Below are 20,231 nucleotides of genomic sequence, written 5' to 3'. Positions count from 1 at the left end.
AGCCGTAATGTAAACATGCACTGATCAATTTTAGTGACGTGCAGTCTCCTAGCGAAGTGAAACTTTCTATCTGCGCTAAAGAAGAAAGTTTGGTTCAGTTTTTTCATTTCTGCAAATGTCATAATGTTCGCTCTCCGGTAGGTAGAATCTTTTGTTTGTATTTTATTTGCAGAGAAAATGTTTTGGTTTGACTTCATGTATCAGTTATTTATACCAATATCGTTAACACACATAGCTTGCATTGGCTTCAGGAACACAGATTAAACAAAGTCCTGGAATACTTTCAACATTAATAGTCATTTTGTGTTGGAAGACGTTTTTATATCCTGGGCTGTTGGCTCAGTCTGTGCGTGGATACACGTTCAAATTATGGGTTCAGAGTGGGCAGATATCTTTGCGGTAAATTTGTTACATTGCAGTGTGGTTTTATTTATCCTTCTCTGAAGTGTTTTATAATGTACTTTAGCTTTTAACTCGATGTTGTATTTTTCATTTATGTCTATAAATGAGACAATATTAATTGCTTATTTTTCTTAACCCATGAGTTACCATGGCCTGTGTCTGCTGCTGTTGCTGCCTCTGGTATGTTCTGAGCTGATGGGCTGGGTACACTCCCCTGATTATCCCCTAGCATACCCAAACCACCATAGCATGAACTGGTCAGAGTGTGCTCCAGCGGGGCTCTCGGTGTCTCTGACCTTCATTCATCTGGACCTGGAGAACAGCACACTCTGTGAACATGACGTTCTCATGGTCAGTTACTTAGTGTTTGTGTGTGTGTTTAGGGGGCGGGGGTTGGATTGACATTTCTCCTTGTGCTACTTACTCTATCATGTTAAGCACATGTTAATATTAGTTTTACTTGCCTGTTGACTTATAGCACTTGTCATCTTTCCTCAGATCTTCATTGACCAGCATCTAAACATGTCTCTTTGTGGCAGTATGTCATTTGAGGAGCTGCAATCTTCTGTCAATCCCCATTTACACTCCACATCTGGAGGCTGTTTGTCCATTCATTTCCGTTCAGATGGTTCTCTCTCACTGGTCCACACTGGCTTCAATGCCCTCTACCAAAAACGAGGTAATACAAAGAAGGAATCAATGAGCACTTGGGTATTTAATAAAGCAAACTGGTGTACAAACTTAAATATGGTTCTTCAAGGGTTCTTTATTAAAGAAAATGGGCAACACTTTATTGTAAGGTCTGCTTCTTAATGGTTAATGAAACTACTAGCAAGCAATTAACAATGACTTAGTAAAGGGAAACATGTTGTAAGCAAGCTTAAAAATGTGTTAATGTATTTCTATGATCTGTTATTAAGGTCTTTTTTAAAATGGTTATTAACTATTTGTTGACTAATGAGTAAAATGTAAAAAAAAAAATATTTCATGTGTGAGTATACTTTAAATGTCTTCATATGACATGTTAATCATGAAATATCAAAGGTAATAAATGTTTGAATGCACAATTGCCAAATATGTGGCAATGTATGTTAGTAAATGGTCAAGACTTCAGTAGATTGGTGCTGGTGCTATATGTTAGAGTGGCTGTAGAGTGTATCCCACAAGTTATGGTTGGCATCGCAAGGCCTCTCTGAGTCTCACTGGGCCCTAATTTATGTCCAGGTTCTGTGATGTTAGTTCACCACAGAGTAGACATTACCTGTAGCGGAGTCCAGTCAAATACTTGCAATTAAACTGACCATCATGACAATTCCTATATTTTATATATATTTACATTTAAAAGTTAGTCAAGTGACTGAAAAAGCCAAAGACTGTAAAGTACCCGAAGAAGTCATTAATAAGCTTTTACCAATACTAAACACACATTAAACTAACTTACCTGGCATTTCAACATTTATTCACAGTTGAATCAACATTGTGGATGAAGGTTGAATGAGCGTTGGATTTTGTTTTGATTTTTAAAAATGAAGCCATGTTGATATTGCGATATTATTTCAACATCTTGTCTTCAGTTTGAATCCAGGCCCAATTCTAGCCCAATTGCTCGGCTTAAATATGGTATGCCATGATAATAACACTCCCCAGCCCAGCCAGCAGAATACTCACTATTCACTTCCAGATACTTCCTGCGTACATTTAGCATTTGCTCAGATGTAGCTTAACATTCACCTTTATTTAGAAACAGCATAACAGAAAGCAAACAACCATAAAAAGAAAACCCAAACCCCAATGAAGTACAGCATAGTTGAACACAGCTGGTCAATCAATAGTCTGCCACAGTTTTAATGTGCGTTTTCATGTTTTCATATTTTGTTTTATCATGCCTTGTAAAGTCAGCAATTCTTCAGGCTCACCGGTTTTCACCTGTATGCATACATGAATTTCAATGACAACAGTAAAAATCATTTGGAAATAATTGCTTTATTTGTCTTACACAAATATGTGGCCCTTGCCTAAAGCACAGACTACATGGTGGAATAGTCAGTACATAGGCAAATAAACACCATATGCCAATAAACAGGTGTTAATACAAATACAAACAAAATTGAAATGTTCAGTACACCACTGTACTTTGTTCTACACATATACACACACTTGTTGGCAACTTTATTATTTACAGCTGCCTTGTATTTGTTCATTTTCCATTTAATCAATCAATCAATCAACCATTAATTCATCTCAGAGAACATTGAGGGTGCCTCTCATTTGCAGTGTTGCAGAGTTAATACAGAGCAAGTCGACTTGTAGGAGCATTTTGTAGATCTACAATTACAGACTCTAGTCCATCTGTAGTTTCTCTACATACTTTGTTAGCCCCGTTTTACCCTCTTCTTCAGGAGTCAGGGTGTTATTTGGGTGGTGGATCATCCTCACCACTGCAGTGACACTGATGTGGTGGTGTGTTACTGTGTGTTGTGCTGGTCTGAGTGGATCAGACCCAGCAGTGCTGCTGGAGTTTTAAACACCTTAATGTTGATGTTGGACTGAGAGTAGTCCACCAAACAAAACATCCAATAAAAAGCATCCTGTGACTACTGATGAAGGACTAGAGGATGACTAACAAACTGCATCAACCGATAAGTTTATGTCTCTGATTTTACATCTACAAGGACTAGCAAGGTAGGAGTGTCTGTAGTGGACAGTGAATGGACATGGTGTTTAAAAATGGGTAACTCTGATTTAAGTGTAAGCGGTGTCGCATGTTCCTTTTTAAATCTATCACCTGTGCACACCCACATATATTTTTGCCAGCGCTTTTGGTCAATTTTACCCCCCCCCCCGTACAGCTTTGGTAGTTCAGAAAAGCTCTTTGTAGTCTCTCAGGTAGAACTATTTAAGTAACCACAATGTAAACCATAGACATGTGGCAGACTTGAGGCAGTTCCTCCTATGAATTGCCACAGCAACGCAGAGACGTATTGTCATATGCAAACAGGCTTAACAAGTTTTGGTTAGGTGTGTAAATGTTGTCAGTAAGCACAAATGACACAAAACACACATATAGGTTCACAGGTGGTTTTGGGTAGTAAATAAAATGGCTTTGTGCGGCGGACGTGGTGAACCCTGATTCCTATCAATACCACTATAAAGAAATCTGAGTCAGTACATTTCCCTACAATGAACCATTTCATATCAAACCACTCTGACTAATTATCTTTTACCACTGCTAACCTCACAGTCTAGTCTTTTCACCTCATCTTTTATCTCAAAGACTGAATAAAATTAATTCATAAAATATGTAACTTCTATTATTCTACTAAATTTACACAAAAACACTGTAAAATGAGCTTGAATTTCATGAGTTTCATTAGCACTCTCACTGCAAAGCACTCAGTAGTAGACCTGCGCTTTGCCCTGTCTCCTACACATTGCAGTGTCTGATGTGCAGTGGACTTTAGAAGCTGATGAGAAGAAACAGCACGCAGGGGTAAAAGCCCTGTTTTTCTCAAGTTTCTCTGTGGTTTGAGATGTGCTTGAGTTTTAACTTTCTCCTATCTTAAGCCAGAGCAGTGTAATTTGGTACACTAGATTAGACAGTTATGTTAAGAAATTGTGCTGAGTAAGTTTACAGTTTATCCCGAGTAATTTAATGTTAAACCCAATGAAAACTTAAGGCGATCACTGTTCCCAATCAACCGTTTATCAAAGCAATGCATCACACAATCCCTTCTGGTAGAGTTAATCTGGTTTTATTATGGCTTTCTTCTAATTGGTTTTCAAACTGAAAGATTTTATTCTGTAAAAATATAAGGGGAAGTCAAAGACACTGGACACTGGAAACACTGGACTAGAAACTGTTGTGACTCCATATGTGACAGTAGTCATTAAATGGATGTGTTTTAGTGTGTTTTGTCTGCCTCTGCTGTTCTGAACACATTTCCATTACTCCTGCTAGATGTTGATGAATGTGCAAGTCTGAATCATCCATGCAGTCATTTCTGCTATAACTTTATTGGAGGGTTCCGCTGCAGCTGTCCGCATGGATATCTCCTTAACCCCAACAACCACACTTGTGATGGTAAAGAACACTGTCACTGAGCTTTCAGTGTTAAATAATAATGAATATATTCATATGATGAGTGACTAAACCGATAGATTTTGATTCTGTAAAATGAATTAACAGTGTTTCAGATCTACACAGATGATTTTAACCAGTTTTAATTAACACATATTCAAATATTTTATGAAGTATTTTATGAAGGGCCAAATATTGCAGCTTATTTTCTTCCTTTTCATTCTAGCTATTGTCTGTGAGGAACCTAAGCCTTTGCGGAATGGACATGTGCAATTTATTAAGGGCTCTAATAATGAATACTTATCAGTTTTTAAGTACCGCTGCAATGAACCGTTCTACACTTCCAGTGAAATTCAGAAAGGTAAGGAACACTAGTTATGTAATGTTAGTCAATGGGTTCAACTTGTTGTCTCAGTCAACTTGTGTCAGAGCACACAGTTATCTGTTTTGTCTTCAGTCATCCCAGTTTTAGGCAGTTACACATGTGGCGCTGACCAACAATGGAGGGAAAATGACACCAGCCTCATTCCGTCATGCCTTCCTGGTAGAGTGAAAGTAAAAACAAAGGTTTTACTTGAACTTTGTAGATAATTTATGGAATTTCTATGACTGTGTTTGTGTGTTTATGTGTTTCAGTGTGTGGTCACCACAGACTACCTTTTGGTAGAATATATGGAGGGAAGATTGCACGTCTTGGTTCTTTCCCCTGGCAGGTCCTTCTCCTTCCCTCAGGACATAAAGCAGGAGCGTTCATCATTGGGGAAAAATGGATAATGACTGCAGCTCACAATCTGATATTTGACTCCCCTCTTTCTCCAGAAAATGTTAAGGTACTCTAAGATGCCATTTGCTCTGTGTCAAGACCCCTTTTACTATGTAAAAGACTTCTACATGCCTCTAAAATATGTTTCTTCCTAGCTTAGTAATCTTTGTTTACATGATGCTGTATTTCTCTGTGGAAGATTCTTTAGAAAATCCTTTTTGTAAGTGAAATTTGGGAGAGTGAAGAACCTTTTTAAAATTAGAAGCAACTCCGCATGATGTAAATATTCAAAGAGGAACCCTAAAATTAGAATTGAACTTTACACTATGTACCTTTTACAAAGTACTTTACCACTATCTGATCTCTTTTTAACATGATTCTTTCTAGAATAATAAGTCTACTCTAATATTGCTGCAAGAATATTTTTAAAAGCCTCAGAAATCTGCTTTAACAACAATGTGTAACAGAATTGAAATTATTTAATGGGCACATTAAAAAAAGTTTTATAAATTTTCTGGAAAAATGTTTACATACTATAGGTAATATAAACACTGTATGTGTTTATTGAACATTTTTTACTAACCTGTTTGCTGTTTGATACTCCAGTTCATATCAAATTTGTTACAGGTCACTTCATAGTCAGACCTCAGCTAGAGGATCATTTAAGACCTCTTTGATCGAAAAGAGTTGCAATTTTTTTTGTACATTTTACAGATTTCACACACACGCTGTAGATACTATAGATACACATTGTGTGCAGTACTTCTTTATTTCTTCCTTTCTTTAAAATACAGATCTCTTCACTGGATTTCTTGAAATCTGATAATAGCTTTAATCTGGTCTAAGAAATCAGAGTATGCTGTATACATAATGAATAATTGCTAAAATCAGACAATAATTATTGTAGCAATGCGCATGTAAACACACTCTGAGGTAACTAAGCACCTTTATTTTTCTTTGCAGGCATATGTCGGACATAATAAAGTAAAAGAAAAGGAAAAGTTTGTTGCCCTCAACTTATCATCAATTCATATTCATCCACATTACAAGAACATTGATGGTTCAAATTTTGACAATGACATTGCTCTGATAAAGCTCAGCACACCAATAACATTCCATGCCAATGTGAGTCCAGTCTGTCTGCCTCCAGAAGGAGTTGAAATGGAGGTCAGGTCTGGGTGAGCATGTTTTATTCATATACTAAACATTGATAAAAGTTATTATGCATTTAATTATGCCAGTGAATGACCCATCAAGTGTAACTGTACCGGAACATTACTGAGAATGGTGATCAGTAAATTCTTTTTGATGTGTATTAATTTGAAAACAGTACAAAAACAATATTTGATGTTTTACCTTATAAACTTTATTAGAATTTTGTTTCTAAATTATGCTCATTCCAAATTTGATGGTTGTAACACATTCTGAAGTGTGAACATGTTATGAAACGCTTCATTTAGTTTTGAATCTGGATAAAGGTCATTATTGGGACCATTGTTGTCATAGTTTGTGCTTCACAATGCAGCACATGTTTTCAAAAGGAGACAGCCCTGGACTGAACTCTTTGATTACACAGCCATGCTGATGGAACACACACACATCTTCTAAGCTGCTTCTCCCTCAGGGTTGAGGGGGTTACTGGAGCCTATCCCAGCTGTCATCAGGTGGAAGGTAGGATACACCCTGGACGGGTTGCCAGTCCATTGGAGGGCAATACATGCAGCAATTGTTTAGAGCTCATTGCAGGCATCAGTTTTAGAATGAACCAAAGGTAAAACATTAAATGTCTTTTGTACTGTTTTTTTTTTTAAATTTTTTTAACACAAATCAAAGTTGATTTATGAATCACTGCTTTTTGTCTTTATTTCATTTTTTACATACCGTCTCAACTGAGGAACTGAGATTTGTAGAGCTGTGAGAAAGATGTTCATAAATATGGTTGGAAATTGTGGATGAAAGCATATATTCACTGAGCTTGATGCTCATGTATCAGTTCGATATTTAAGGACAAGAGAGGAGCAAATTTTGTTTAGGTGATGGAGGAGGTCCTATGATGAAACATTTCTATCCTGATGAGAGCACCAGAGTCTCAGTTTACTATAGATAACTATACAGTTTACAGTTTACTATTCATAACTGTTGATTTTCAATATGTAATTGACAGCAGTTTTGCATTTCAATGATGTATAGCAATCCTGTGACTCAAAATTATTAGAATATAATAATTAAAAAATAGGCCAATGCTGACACTGTAGCCATGAAATAAGACTCTTATTTAAGAGTCTTTGGTTAAAAGATAAAAATGCAACAACTGTGCATAACTGTGGATAAAAAGCAGTAAAAATTGATTATGTGTACCCTCTAGGTGGGTGTCTGGTTTTGGTCTGACAGAATTTCACGTGGAATCAGATGTGCTACTCTACGTTCAGCTTCCCATTGTGGCTGATGGGACATGTAGAAATTCCTTTGCAAAGAAGAGGGAAAAAGAGAGCTGGATTCCCCATCTTACAGACAACATGTTCTGTGCTGGTTTTAAGGAGGGTGGTAATGACTCCTGCAAAGGAGATAGTGGATCTGCCTTTGTTGTAAAAAAGGGTGATGTACACTGGGCAATGGGTATCGTTAGTTGGGGTCTAGATTGTGGCAGGGCAGGTGTATATGGAGTGTACACTCGGGTATCAAGATATCTTGACTGGATAAACAAGGTCATGAGTGAAAATGAGTGAATTAAGCACCTTTAATGTTATGCTTATTTAATCTAGTTTTAGGCTCGAAATGTATCAAAACATATTATCATTGTTTGTAGGAGATGAGGTATAATATTTTTTGCAACATATAATACATAATATTTAGATATTATCCATCCATCCATCCATTTTCTAAGCCGCTTCTCCATCAGGGTCGCGGGGGGATGCTGGAGCCTATCCCAGCAGTCTTCGGGCGGAAGGCAGGATACACCCTGGACAGGTCGCCAGTCCATCGCAGTATTTAGATATTATATATTTATATAATACTAGATTTAATTTAGTTTTGCTCGGTTCTGTTTCTTTGTTTTTTCTTTTGTAAACATTCATTAAAACTTACTTCCAGACCAAGTCTTTTTTCTTAATAATAGGGTATGTTATGGAACTCTTAAGATACCCCAGGTCTATCCATTGGATTCTAAGTTCTGAACATTCCTTCACTGTTTAGATTTAATCATACAGTTACTGATACTCTTGTCTTTCACATCTGCTATCCTGGTTTTTCTCCTTAAATGTGACATTATCAGTATGCTTTATATATAAATGTTGTCTATTATTTAATCTAATTATTCAAGCAAATGTTGAAGATTGTCAAATAATCACTCTGTAACTTCTTCTAGTCTTGTCAGAATAAGAATTTAACTAGAAGAATGTCTTCTAGATCAATTCTATTAAATATTGATCTCTGTACAACTTTCTAGTTTAGTCCTTTGTTATTTGTTAGTTAAGACTACTTTATGTGAATGTAAACAGTACATTACAGTTTCACTGTTTATTCAAATCCTATATTGCTCTTGTAATTTCACACTTTTCATCATTAAACCTGCCAATTACAACACACTGCCTGTTCCTTAGAGGACTTGGTGATGAGAAGAGTGTAGCCGACTGTTAAAACCAATAACATTCTTCAAATACATTGACAGAGAACGGTTCCGGGTTTAACACATTTTGGTTACAATTTTCAGTTTGCAAGTTTGGAAAATGACTTGTAGACAAACTTCTTCATGATATGGTTCCAAGCCAGATCTGATCCCTAGGAAACTCCATGAGCTTACAGCTGTTTTTGAAAAAAGAGAGCAGAATGGAAAAGTATATTTATGATACAAGAATGTGATCTCACAGTCATATTCTTTGTAATTTCTTCATGAAACTGCAAATATTTTCATAATTAGCAAGTTTGTTAAGTCGATCTAGAATTTTTCAATGACATGTTTATTTAGGTGCCTGGAATTTGCTCGTTACTCAGCCTGCTGTTTATTCATCTATTGCCTAATGTGTAACCTTGTGCTCAAACTGCTGTCAAACTCTTATTCACTTGCTTTACATTACTTTTCAATACTGCACTAATGAACTGGAATCTGACACAGTGAAAACAGCTCAACCTGGGTTATTTGGCAACCCAGGGCTGGGTGAATATTGGACAGAGCACATGCTTTTTGGCTTAAATAATTTTAAAATGGTGTAGTGTTGTTACAATGAACTAATTTTGGAGGTTTTTTTTTTTTACACAATGCTGGATTAATTTTACCATAAATGTTGTTGTTATTGTTCCCAGTTGATCTACGACTACCACAAATATTAATAATAATAAAAAAAATACAAATAAATACTGTATAATATAACAAGTCTAAACAGTCTAATTCATGTTTTTCACATTATTTTATTATTTATAATCAAATAGTTATTCTTTACTTTAAAAAATCAACACATCGAACCAAAAAAAAAAAAAAAAATATTTGAAACAAACATCAACTGCCTTTTATAGATAGTCTGCTGTTCCAAGGCTTGTGTATGCACACCAACAAAATACTGACAATTTCCAGTTCCAGGCCTCCTTCTGGTCCTTCTAGCCTTTGTATGTAAGAGAAAATCAATAATAATTTAGAGTGCATTACTTTGGTGCTTTAATAATTCAGTATTGTTTTAATAATGATAATTACTTTTTGAGTTAACATCTGGAATTATATGCAACAGATGCAAACTTACCAATTTTAACTGTTTCAAACTGTTTCAAATTCTTGAAATTCAACATAATACTCAGTCAGCTAAAACTGACACATTTAATTTAAAATGGAAATAAAACAAATCTGAATCTGAATTTGGTCATAATTTTGAAGACAAAGTGCTAGCATGAAAAACAAGAGCACATAGAGCACACTCCTACTCTCTTCCCTCACAGGCTTCTTGTAATATATATGAACATACAGAATTTTGCATTCCAGCCAGTGATGTACGGTGAAGTTCAGTCTCCTCACGATCCTGAACATAAATAAAATCAAAATGCAGTGATGTGCAAATCATTTCAACCTCATATTTAATTAAAAATGGAATCTTATGTAGATGTTACTGGCATGGCTTGATATATCTAGTATTTCAGTTGTATCTTAATATTTAAGTAGCCAATTGCATTTGGTATAGGGGCTTTTATTATTGTTGAGGGACATCAGTCAGTTAATTGATTAAAATTATTGGTTAAGACGTACTTTTGACTGTGATCACTCTTTTAAAGAGGGTAGCCTTAGTTTCTCTCTCATTTGGCCATCAGGATTCATGTCAACATGGATAACATCATTGAGCACTACTCCAATGAGGACGCCTTCATACTAAACATTGACGCTCAGGCAGAAGGCTTCCAGGTCACACTCACTGAGATATAATGACTGTTCTGAGGACTTTATCAGCACATTCATATACATTGTTATACCTGGATTCTCTTAAATCCAGTCACAGTTTTCTCAGCACACTTCCAGTCAAGGAAATATAAATCAAAGTTCCGGGCTTGGAGTCTAACTTAATGGACCTCCTCTGAAATTGTAGCATGTAGGGGTCTACACATTCAGTCTTACAGCAGATTCTGCAGATGGAGAATTAAAAAAAATAAAGTGAGGATTATTGCAGCAATAGACTAGTCCCAAATTACACTAGTGAAAGATAAACACTGCTGTACTTTTGCTATTTAAGCTCTCCCTCCTGGCCAGTAGTGGAACAGTGAGAATTAGGTCTGCAGCTAACATGTAGTATTACATTCAGTGACATTATTTCTGTAACAGGTTGTTTTTATTCACTCCATTATTCAGCTTTTAAATGCTGCTCACAAAATGAACCAACATGAAAACTGCCATACTGTCCACTACAAAATTGTGTCTGTTTTTAATAAATTCTGTTGATATTTTAATGGCATTATGTACAGGAGATGACGAAATCTCAAAGTTCCTTGTTATTTTACATTAAGAAACATTATTCTGGAATTGTTTCACCATTTGCCAGTACAGTCTTTCACAGAGTAGTGAACCTCTCCCTGTATTTACTTCTGAAAGACTCGGCCTCTCTGAGATGCTCTGTTTATACCCAATCATGTTATTGACCTGTTGCCAGTTAACCTAATTAGCAGTTCCACCATGTTTTTTTAAAAAATTATAAAAATAATATATAAAATATAATACATAAAATGTATTAGTTTCAACATCTGATGTGTAGTATTTGTACTATTTGTAATTAAATATAGAGTTTAAATGATTACACATCATTGCAATTCATTTTTATTCACATTATGCACAGCATCCCAACTTTTTTGGAAACAGGGTTGCAATAGTAATACTGAACCTACAAGTGCAGGGTGTGGGGTTTGAGGGGTCTCATGTGCTGACAACTGTACCCCCTCACTTTTAACATGGACGCAATGCTCTTGGCATTACTTACCAAAAGTTGCAGGGGAGGGAGCGTGTGGCCTGGCGATCTGGCAAAACTAGGCTTGCCTAGCTTCACTGAGACGGGAGTGCGGAATACAAAAGTGTAGTTCTGACACTGGACTGTGAAACATCACATTCTTCTTTTCTATTATTTCTTTGTCATTTCATGATAAAGCTGCAGACATTTTCACAATTAGCACTTCTTTTAAGCCGTTTCCTAGTGTTTCTAATGATTTAGTTTGGTTGGTTGGTTTTTTTCAATGACATATTTATTTAGGTGACTGGAATTTGGTCCTTAGTCAGTCTGCTGTTTATTTATCTAATACTCTTTCTGTTGCCTCATGCTCAAACTGCTCTCAAACTCTCCTTTACCTGCTTTACTTTGCTTTTCAATACTGCACTAATGGACTGGAGTTTGAATCTCATATGGTGAGTCTCACTCCTCTTATTAGAACATCATTGTGTATTAATCTTTGATTTATGTATTACAAGGAAAACCTTTTAGTGTCTGCATAAATCATTGTTTTGGTTTGCTTTGTTTTCACACATAAGAATGGCACACAGCACTAGACATAGACTAGAAGATGTGCTTTAAATGACATTACATGTGCATTGTATTGTCCTTTAGTCAATAGAGAGGTCTGGTTTGATTCTATTTGAGTATTCATGAGCACAAAGTCATTTGTAGGTTTGTCTAAACTACCAGCTTTCTACAGCCAGCGTGTGTAAACAGCAAGCATTAATCAAGAGCACATAGATGTACACACTCCTACTCTCTTCCCTCACAGGCTTCTTGTAATATATATGAACATACAGAGTTTTGCATTCCAGCCAGTGATGTATGGTGAAGTTCAGTCTCCTCACTATCCTGAACATTCTCCATCTCCTCTTCATGAGCACTGGGACCTGGAGGTGCCCAAGGGCTACCAGATTCAGCTCAACTTCAGCTACCTCAATATCAAGCTGTCAACAGGCTGCAGGAATGACTTTTTCAAGGTAGATGTGTAATTCAGTCTGTAATTCCTATTACTCTTCTAAAATGTTATTATATAAAAACTTAGAGTAACGTAATTGTGCAGTCAAAATAAGTGAATTATGGGATCACAGTTGACTCTGCTTAAGCTTTTTCACGTCCTAAACAAAATGCTTGATGTCCCAAAGGCTACTGGGACTGAGCGATAAAAACAATATGCTGTAAACAGTCATAGTGTATGTTGCATGTGTTGTGTCTGAGGAAAGAACCATGAATGAACATTTAACAGAGTAAAGAATCTAATAGCTTTATTTCTCAATTTGCTTTGGTCCTATATAACATTTTTCTGAAACACTGTAGATAGTGCACAATGGAACGGTGGAGAAATTCTGTGGTGAAGGGAACAGATCCATTTCCATACCTACCAGCAATGTTCGACTGTCCCTTCAGACCAGTGAAGTTGACAAAGGGCCTTACCCACCAGTGGGCTTCTCTGCATTCTACCACGCTGAAGGTGACCAATTAAATAATAAAAAAAATCTTTACATGTGAATTGTAACGTGAACACACATTTACAGATTTGGATTAGAATAATGTACATTTTTGATGAATAGCTTGGTTTTTAATAATTGGGTTTCCATGCCTGAGTGTGCTTTAGATCAGTGTAATAATGAGCGTGTATCATGCTATAAATATTGTTTTTTTTTTTTGTGCTTTTAATTCATAGTTAATTGGTTTATGTTAGCAAAATGCTATTGTTCCATTAGCAGTCATGACTGAAATTGTGAAAAGCAATGTAAATGGAATTTCCTTTGGTCAGTATTTATCCACATGTAGTGATAATATGACTGGCTGTTTTTTATTAAATGACCTTCTATGGCTGAAAAACCATTTAATCCAGCATTTTCCACAACTGAGTTTGAACAACTACATTAGTAACCAACAGTAGCTGAAAGCTTGCTAGTTTGTAGCAAGCAAGCTAACATCCTAGTAACCTTTAAAGGAAGTTAAACAGTGGTGTGCTAAAGTTTGGGCGCCCCTGGTCAAATAGCATGTTGATGTTCTAAATGAAAATAAGTGAACACATCGTGTACACGGCTCCACATTTTAATGCCCAGTATTAGAAAAAAATAAGCCCGAAATTGTGCACTAAAATCTGAAGAAATGCCACATTTAAATATGCTCTCTGTACAGGATGTGTGACTCAAATATGTTAGATGTTGTTATGTATATATGTACATGTGTGTCTTATTGCTAGCATTTGGTATTTCCATTTCTGTATAAGGAAAGCTTCTTTCAGTTGCTTTACAAGTATTTATTTGCTTTTAAATCATAATGTGTTTAAGCTCCTATCTTTATATTACTCTGTATATGTTATTTGTAATTATGCTTCTTTGGCTCACATACCTAAACTCTTTTTGAACTGTGTTTTTCTGTATTTGTTTTACCTTTTTGTCTTACTTTAATGATGTGGATGAGAATAATGACATTCTCACACAGATGTAGATGAATGCTTAGGGAACAGAACAGACCTTCCCTGCTCTCATATCTGTCTCAATACCATGGGCTCTTACCTTTGTGCCTGTCCTCATGGCTTCAGACTGAAGTCTAACCAGCACACCTGTGTTGGTAAGTTTTAAGCAAAGCTATTTTCTGAATAGAGAGGGAGATCAGGTTATGATGAAGTGATATATGAAATACGTAAGGAAAAAGAACATAGGAGTCATACAGTCTCTGTTTAAAAGAAAAACCCCTTTGTTCTTTGAATTATTTCTCCCTTATCTGAGTGTCACATATAGCTTTCTGTGTTGTTTTCTGTGTTTATTCAGTGCTATTATTTATCTTTGTCAAGAGTGTGTTCAAGCACTGTAACAGTGTTTTGTTTGTTGTTGTGTTGTGGGCTGTGTACTCCAGAGGTTCAATGTGAGTCTCCAAACAACATAAATGGCAGAATAACCCCAACACTTTCTACGTACTACTACAACAATGTGACCACTGTTCACTGTGATGAGGGCTACAGAATCAATACAGTAAGGTCTAATGAATGTGACTTGGTCCTTTGTAAATTAAAAAGATAATAACAAATAACACATTTTAAAGTGTTTTTATTTTCTTTCAGGAAGGAGGAGAGGTCAGCATGCATCAATTCACCTGTCAGAGTAATGGCCAGTGGAGTATGCCTCTTCTTCGGTGCCACAGTAAGTCCTTCTGTTTATTAAATACTCCTGTTTTGTCCACATTGTATATATGAACAATCTTAAGAGGTGTGTCATGTATGCATGCACAGTTTCAGTAGACATTATTTCTAAATCTTCTTTGCTTCTCTTCACTTTTCTAATGATAGTTACATATTGTGGAGCCGTGCCAGCTTTACTGAATGGGAAAGTGTTACACATCTCTGGTGCTCATAATCAGTATCGCTCTGTTATTAAGCTGCACTGTAATGAGCCATATGCTTTGCCTGCCACACAAAATGGTGAGTTTGAGTTTTGATACTTAGAGGACTCAACTATAGACATTTTATAATTAAATAAACATGGATGCATACATAAAAGTGCTCCGCAGGGGGTGTGGCAGTACCCAGGATTTTAGAAATACCCAGGTCCAAGAACTGAGCTTTCTCTGGCAGAATTTGGGGGCATGCCCTCAACCCTGCCCCCCTCCCCCTGCTCCCCAGTGTCAGTGGACAGTAGCATTCAATCTTTCAAATGGTAACTCATGAGAATCAGGTTACATGTTGCGATGAATGATTCACACTACAATCTGGAAACACAGAAGAGGCTAAAATGATCATGAAACACCAAAAATGAATCCACTGTGTTATCTCTGTGTTAATTAGGCCTACATTACTTGTATTTGATCAGGTCAATTAGTTTTACTGGGCACACCTACTGGAAGACCTACTCTTCTTCTCTCATCTCCACCACCTTCCCACTTTCTTTTTCTCTCAGTCTCAGTATCTCGCTTTGTCCCGTATCTCTTTCCTTCCAAAAGCTGAGCTAGTGAAGAAGGGAAACACAGGGTTATTTGATATTTATATAAATATGTTACTGGCCTTTGATGTGATAACACTGAAGAAAATAAGAATACACTGGGGTACCTAACATGCATTTCAGCACTTTATATAAACACTGCATTAAAAAAACAAAGTTACATTTTTGTTGAAGTTTCATCTGTGTGTCTCTGGACGGATGGAATAAATGTTTGTTAACTACACTTTATTTGTATAATCCCCTTTAGACGCTTTGTAAATACTTAATTTATTTCCAAGTTACATTCAAATAAATACTAAATTTAAAAACTCTCAAACTGGCTCTAATCTTAACTTTGACCTTAACCCAAAACCTAAACCCTGGTCCTAGTTCTAACAATTTGAACATCTGTAGATAATCTATAGGGGACTACGGTGGGCTATCCAAATAGCCTATCTAAAAAGTGAGACTGCTAGCTAACATTAATTCAATCCATCCAATGTAACCTTGCTAGCTAGCTAGCTGGTTAAATCAAATTCAAGTGAAACTAACTTCCTGGCATCGTGATAGCTATAGGAATTTGGACAAACCCGATGTCCAGGCATGAATATCTATAACTATTTTTTGGCAATTATTTCACTTGTGTATACATTGACTAGACACTGACAGACCATAATATTTATAGTTTTTGATCAAAATTATTGCTAAGGACAATTCAGTACACATGCCCCTACCATCCCTACCCAGTTCTACACCCTTGGATGCATGGCAGCAAGACTGGAGAGCTGTTGACATGAATGTACAAATTTGTTAAAGCTGGGAAAATATTTTCAGTTGCACATTTTTTCTGCTAATTTTCTTTTTTTCATTTGGAAGACTTTATTTTTATAGGATTTTATTTTATTTTATCTATTTTGTAACCAAAGAAAGATTTGGACAGCCCATCACCATTTCTCCATTTGTATTTTTTTAAACATATAATTCCCCAGCAACCTTCACCTGTTACGCAGATAAGAAATGGAAAGATGATCACAACAGAGTGATGCCTGTGCTTCACAAGTGTCTCCCAGGTAAACCATGAATCAAAAACAGTGTATGTGTATATGTACAAAGGTATTTATATCTGTTATAATTCTAGCTTTCTCTGATCCTTTGCATGGTGTCAATCTTAGTGTGTGGACGTCCATCTGCTGCTCTGACACGCCACAAGAGGGTGTTAGGAGGTCAGCTTGCTTCACAGAGGGCCTTTCCCTGGCATGTCTTTATGCACCAGCCAGTTAGAGGAGGTGGGGCTATAATATCAGAACAGTGGATCTTGACAGCAGCGAACAATTTGATGTCCAATAACCAACCTGTTTCTCCAGACAAAGTAAAGGTACATTATATAACCAAACATGCATGACAAATAAAGAATGTTCAGTTTCTCGGTTGCAGTCTTTGCAAATTTGCTATTTTATTATAAAGAAAGACAATAAATGATTATAAAATCTTGGGCTTAGAACAAAGGAGCAAAAGTGACATTTTGGGTGAAATTGTGACATATATCTCAAATGAAAGCTCCTGATGAGCACTGTCTACTGCTAAATGGACACATATTGATATCTTAATCAATTTAGTTATTAATCAAAACACTGTACACACTGAACCAGTTGGATCCAAAAGGGTGTAAGCATAGCATGCCACACATAATGACTGAGCTTAGCCTCAGTGACTTTCTGGATTTCAAGTCCTTTTCACAACACATGATCTGAATCAAAACCAAAGACACCAAGGGAGAAACAGTTCATTGACAGAAAATCACATGGCTGTGCTACATAAAAGTTGAAAGTTGAAAAACAGAAGACCAGAGGATCTCATGTAATTGATGTGTCCACCTGGGACTAACGCTTTTAAAAAAAAAAGACTTACACTGCATAGGAATGGCAGTATCCCAATGACACACTGTGTTACATAGTGTGAAAATATAAAGTTATGGCCACAGTAACAGGATTTGCAAAGTTCAGTCCAAAGTGCAAGATGTCCATGGTGGTTAAAGAATTTTCCCCATGTAACACTTAGCCTCAAATACAAGATTCTTCCTATGCAGACAATATTCTGCTCTTCATTTTTACCACCTTTAATACTTCTGCCAGCTTGAGGAGATGAGAGCACAACTGAGGTTTCCCACATCTCTGCAGAAGTAAAACTGAAGCTTTATTAAGCAAACACTCCTGCCAGATACAGCATTCAGAGATTTCAAATATGAACCCCTCCAGCTTTGCTCATTTGCATTTTTTGGATAAGCAGAATTGTAATGGATGACTCATACATTTTTGTACAGCCCTTTACTGAGGTGTGAAAAAATTAAAAGACAAATACAAAGTTTTTTTTTTTCTTTGTGTCTAATATCGCCAAGCAGAGCTCTGTTCGTCAGTGGCATAATAGTGATAGAAATGGCAATTCATGTTTGCTGACCTCTGCTTTTATATCCATTTTTCTTTAGATACACATTGGAGGCAATGATGCCCTACAACTATCTTCCATGCCACCTCTACAGATCGAGTCTTTACACATTCATCCCCTGTACAATAATCCAGATTTCACAAATTTCGACCATGATCTTGCACTGATAAAACTGAAGAATACCATTCAATATAATGCTGATGTTATGCCACTCTGTCTGCCTTCATTGGAAGCTGAATATACTCCCAGCCTCACTGGGTAAGGGTCACCACACACCAGTGTACTGCCCCTGTGTGCCTATTGAAGAAGGCTTATGTAAATCATTTATACTTGAAGGCTTATTTTCATGATACCATACACTATATTTTCAAAAGTATTCAGTCTCTCATCCAAATCGTTGAATCCAGGTGTTTCAATCACTTCCATGGCCACAGGTATATAAAACCAAGCACCCAGGCATCCAGGCTGCATCTACAAACATTTGTGGAAGAATGGGTCACTCTCAGGAGCTCAGTGAATTCCAACATGGTAACGTGATAGGATGCCACCTGAGGAACAAATCCAATTGTGAAATGTCCTTGCTACTAAATATTCCACAGTGAACTATCAGTGATATTGTAACAAAGTGAAAGATGACAGCAACTCCGCCACCAAGTAGTAGGCCACGTAAAATGACTGAGTGGGGTCAGCAGATGCTGAGGTGCATAGTGCACAGAGGTCACCAACTTCCTGCAGAGTCAATTGCTACAGACCTCCAAACTTCATGTGGCCTTCAGATTAGGGGGCTCGGCCCCTTATTTCCAGTGAAAGGAACTCGATGTTTCAGCAGACCAAGAGATTTTGGACAATTTCATGCTCCCACCTTTGTGGGAACAGTCCTGTTCCAACAAGACTGTGCACCAGTTCATAAAGTAAGGTCCATAAAGACATGGATGAGCGAGTTTGGTGTGGAAGAACTTGACTGGCCTGCACAGAGTCCTGACCTCAACTCAAAACAATTAGAGCGGAGACTGCAAACCAGGCCTTCTCATCCAACACCAGTGTCTGACCTCACAATGCACTTCTGGAAGAATGGTCATAAATTCCCATAAACACATTCCTAAACCTTGTGGAAAGTCTTCCCAGAAGAGTTGAAGCTTTTATAGCTGCAAAGGGTGGGCTAACCTCATATTAAACCCTATGGATTAAAAATGGGATGTCACTCAAGATCACATGCATGTGAAGACAGATGACTGAATACTTTTGGAAATATAGTGTAATATTCTGCATTAAAAGATACTTATTTTATTACTTCTCCATTCTCAGGTGGGTCTCTGGCTTTGGACAGACTGCAAGATCAAAAATATCCAGGTATCTCAGGTATACTTCCCTCCCTCTTGTGAATAAGGAGATGTGCCAAAAATTCATTGATAATTTGAGGATTCCAGTGCCCCTAACAGACAACATGTTTTGTGCTGGTGTCCCAAAAGGCGGAAAAGATGCATGTGGTGGTGATGCTGGAGGGGCATTTGTTTTGAAACAGAATGGCGTATTCTATGCTGCAGGGATTGTTAGTTGGGGGTATGAGTGTGGTAAACCAGGCAGATATGGGGTATATACCCGGGTAGCACAGTATGTAGACTGGATAAACAAGACAATGAGTGAAAACTAAAGACAGTATATATCTAATAGTTTTTTTTTTTTTTTTTTACTCACAGTATGCATAACGTATGCAATGTAAAGCGTCTGGACTCCAACAGATGATCTAATTTGTTTGATTTCATTTAATAATATATACATGTAGGAACATAAACTTTTCTGTCATTCACTGCCAGTGTTTCTTTACAATCAAACAAATTTGAAATCTGACAAATGTTATTTTAAACCGTAATGTTGGCCTGTCTATTCTTATTGCTTGAAAACAAATAAAGAAATGCTTAAACCATTTGTTCTTTTATTTTCAGAGGCACACTTAATTTTAATCTTAATTTTAACCGCAATTTCTACTGCTTCTTTTTAATTTCAAAATCAGTAATTATCAAATTCTAATAGTTTTTAGAATAATCTAATCCAATTCACAAGACATCTCTGAGTAAATCATGAGACAGCCTACAGAGAGGAACTGAGGCAGCTGGGGTTCTGGTGCACAGACAACAATCTCTCTCTGAATGTAATGAAGACAAAAGAGA

The 20,231-nt window shown here is 36.7% G+C and overlaps 2 protein-coding genes across 4 annotated transcripts; both read left to right on the top strand.

Moving 5' to 3' along the window:
- Positions 1-44: 44 nt before the first annotated feature.
- On the top strand, positions 45-8,146 carry LOC108429007 (mannan-binding lectin serine protease 2-like). The gene is made up of 9 exons (XM_017700445.1): positions 45-137; positions 546-753; positions 901-1,081; positions 4,361-4,483; positions 4,707-4,841; positions 4,938-5,024; positions 5,117-5,310; positions 6,207-6,421; positions 7,609-8,146. Exons 1-9 carry the CDS (start codon positions 124-126, stop codon positions 7,967-7,969), a joined length of 1,518 nt encoding a protein of 505 aa, XP_017555934.1. The 5' UTR covers positions 45-123; the 3' UTR covers positions 7,970-8,146.
- Positions 8,147-11,965: 3,819 nt separating this feature from the next.
- LOC108429008 (complement C1s subcomponent-like) lies at positions 11,966-19,714 on the top strand. 3 transcript variants are annotated; one of them, XM_017700448.2, is made up of 11 exons: positions 11,966-12,105; positions 12,508-12,672; positions 13,010-13,163; positions 14,150-14,278; positions 14,564-14,679; positions 14,769-14,847; positions 14,994-15,125; positions 16,611-16,691; positions 16,794-16,996; positions 18,104-18,321; positions 19,369-19,714. In XM_017700448.2, the coding sequence occupies exons 1-11, from the start codon at positions 12,103-12,105 to the stop codon at positions 19,712-19,714; spliced, it is 1,626 nt and encodes a 541-aa protein (XP_017555937.1). In that variant the 5' UTR covers positions 11,966-12,102. The 3 variants fall into 3 exon arrangements, with proteins under 3 accessions (XP_017555937.1, XP_017555936.1, XP_017555935.1); XM_017700447.2 differs by having other exon boundaries at positions 12,493-12,672; XM_017700446.2 differs by having other exon boundaries at positions 12,465-12,672.
- The last annotated feature ends 517 nt before the right edge of the window (positions 19,715-20,231 follow it).

The sequence above is a fragment of the Pygocentrus nattereri genome, chromosome 3, assembly GCF_015220715.1.
Source record: "Pygocentrus nattereri isolate fPygNat1 chromosome 3, fPygNat1.pri, whole genome shotgun sequence".
Lineage (NCBI taxonomy): Eukaryota > Metazoa > Chordata > Actinopteri > Characiformes > Serrasalmidae > Pygocentrus > Pygocentrus nattereri.
This window is presented reverse-complemented; position numbering and strand designations above follow the sequence as displayed.

What these genes read in the sequence shown, in the direction of transcription:
- LOC108429008 (XM_017700446.2), top strand. Translation starts at nt 12,080, where the DNA reads ATGGACTGGAGTTTGAATCTCATATG. An exon ending in TGGAGTTTGAATCTCATATG is followed by an intron (nt 12,106 to 12,464) that starts GTGAGTCTCACT and finishes CTTCCCTCACAG; the next exon opens with GCTTCTTGTAATATATATGA. An exon ending in GCAGGAATGACTTTTTCAAG is followed by an intron (nt 12,673 to 13,009) that starts GTAGATGTGTAA and finishes GAAACACTGTAG; the next exon opens with ATAGTGCACAATGGAACGGT.
- LOC108429007 (XM_017700445.1), top strand. An exon ending in CAACAACCACACTTGTGATG is followed by an intron (nt 4,484 to 4,706) that starts GTAAAGAACACT and finishes TTTTCATTCTAG; the next exon opens with CTATTGTCTGTGAGGAACCT. An exon ending in TTCCAGTGAAATTCAGAAAG is followed by an intron (nt 4,842 to 4,937) that starts GTAAGGAACACT and finishes TTTTGTCTTCAG; the next exon opens with TCATCCCAGTTTTAGGCAGT.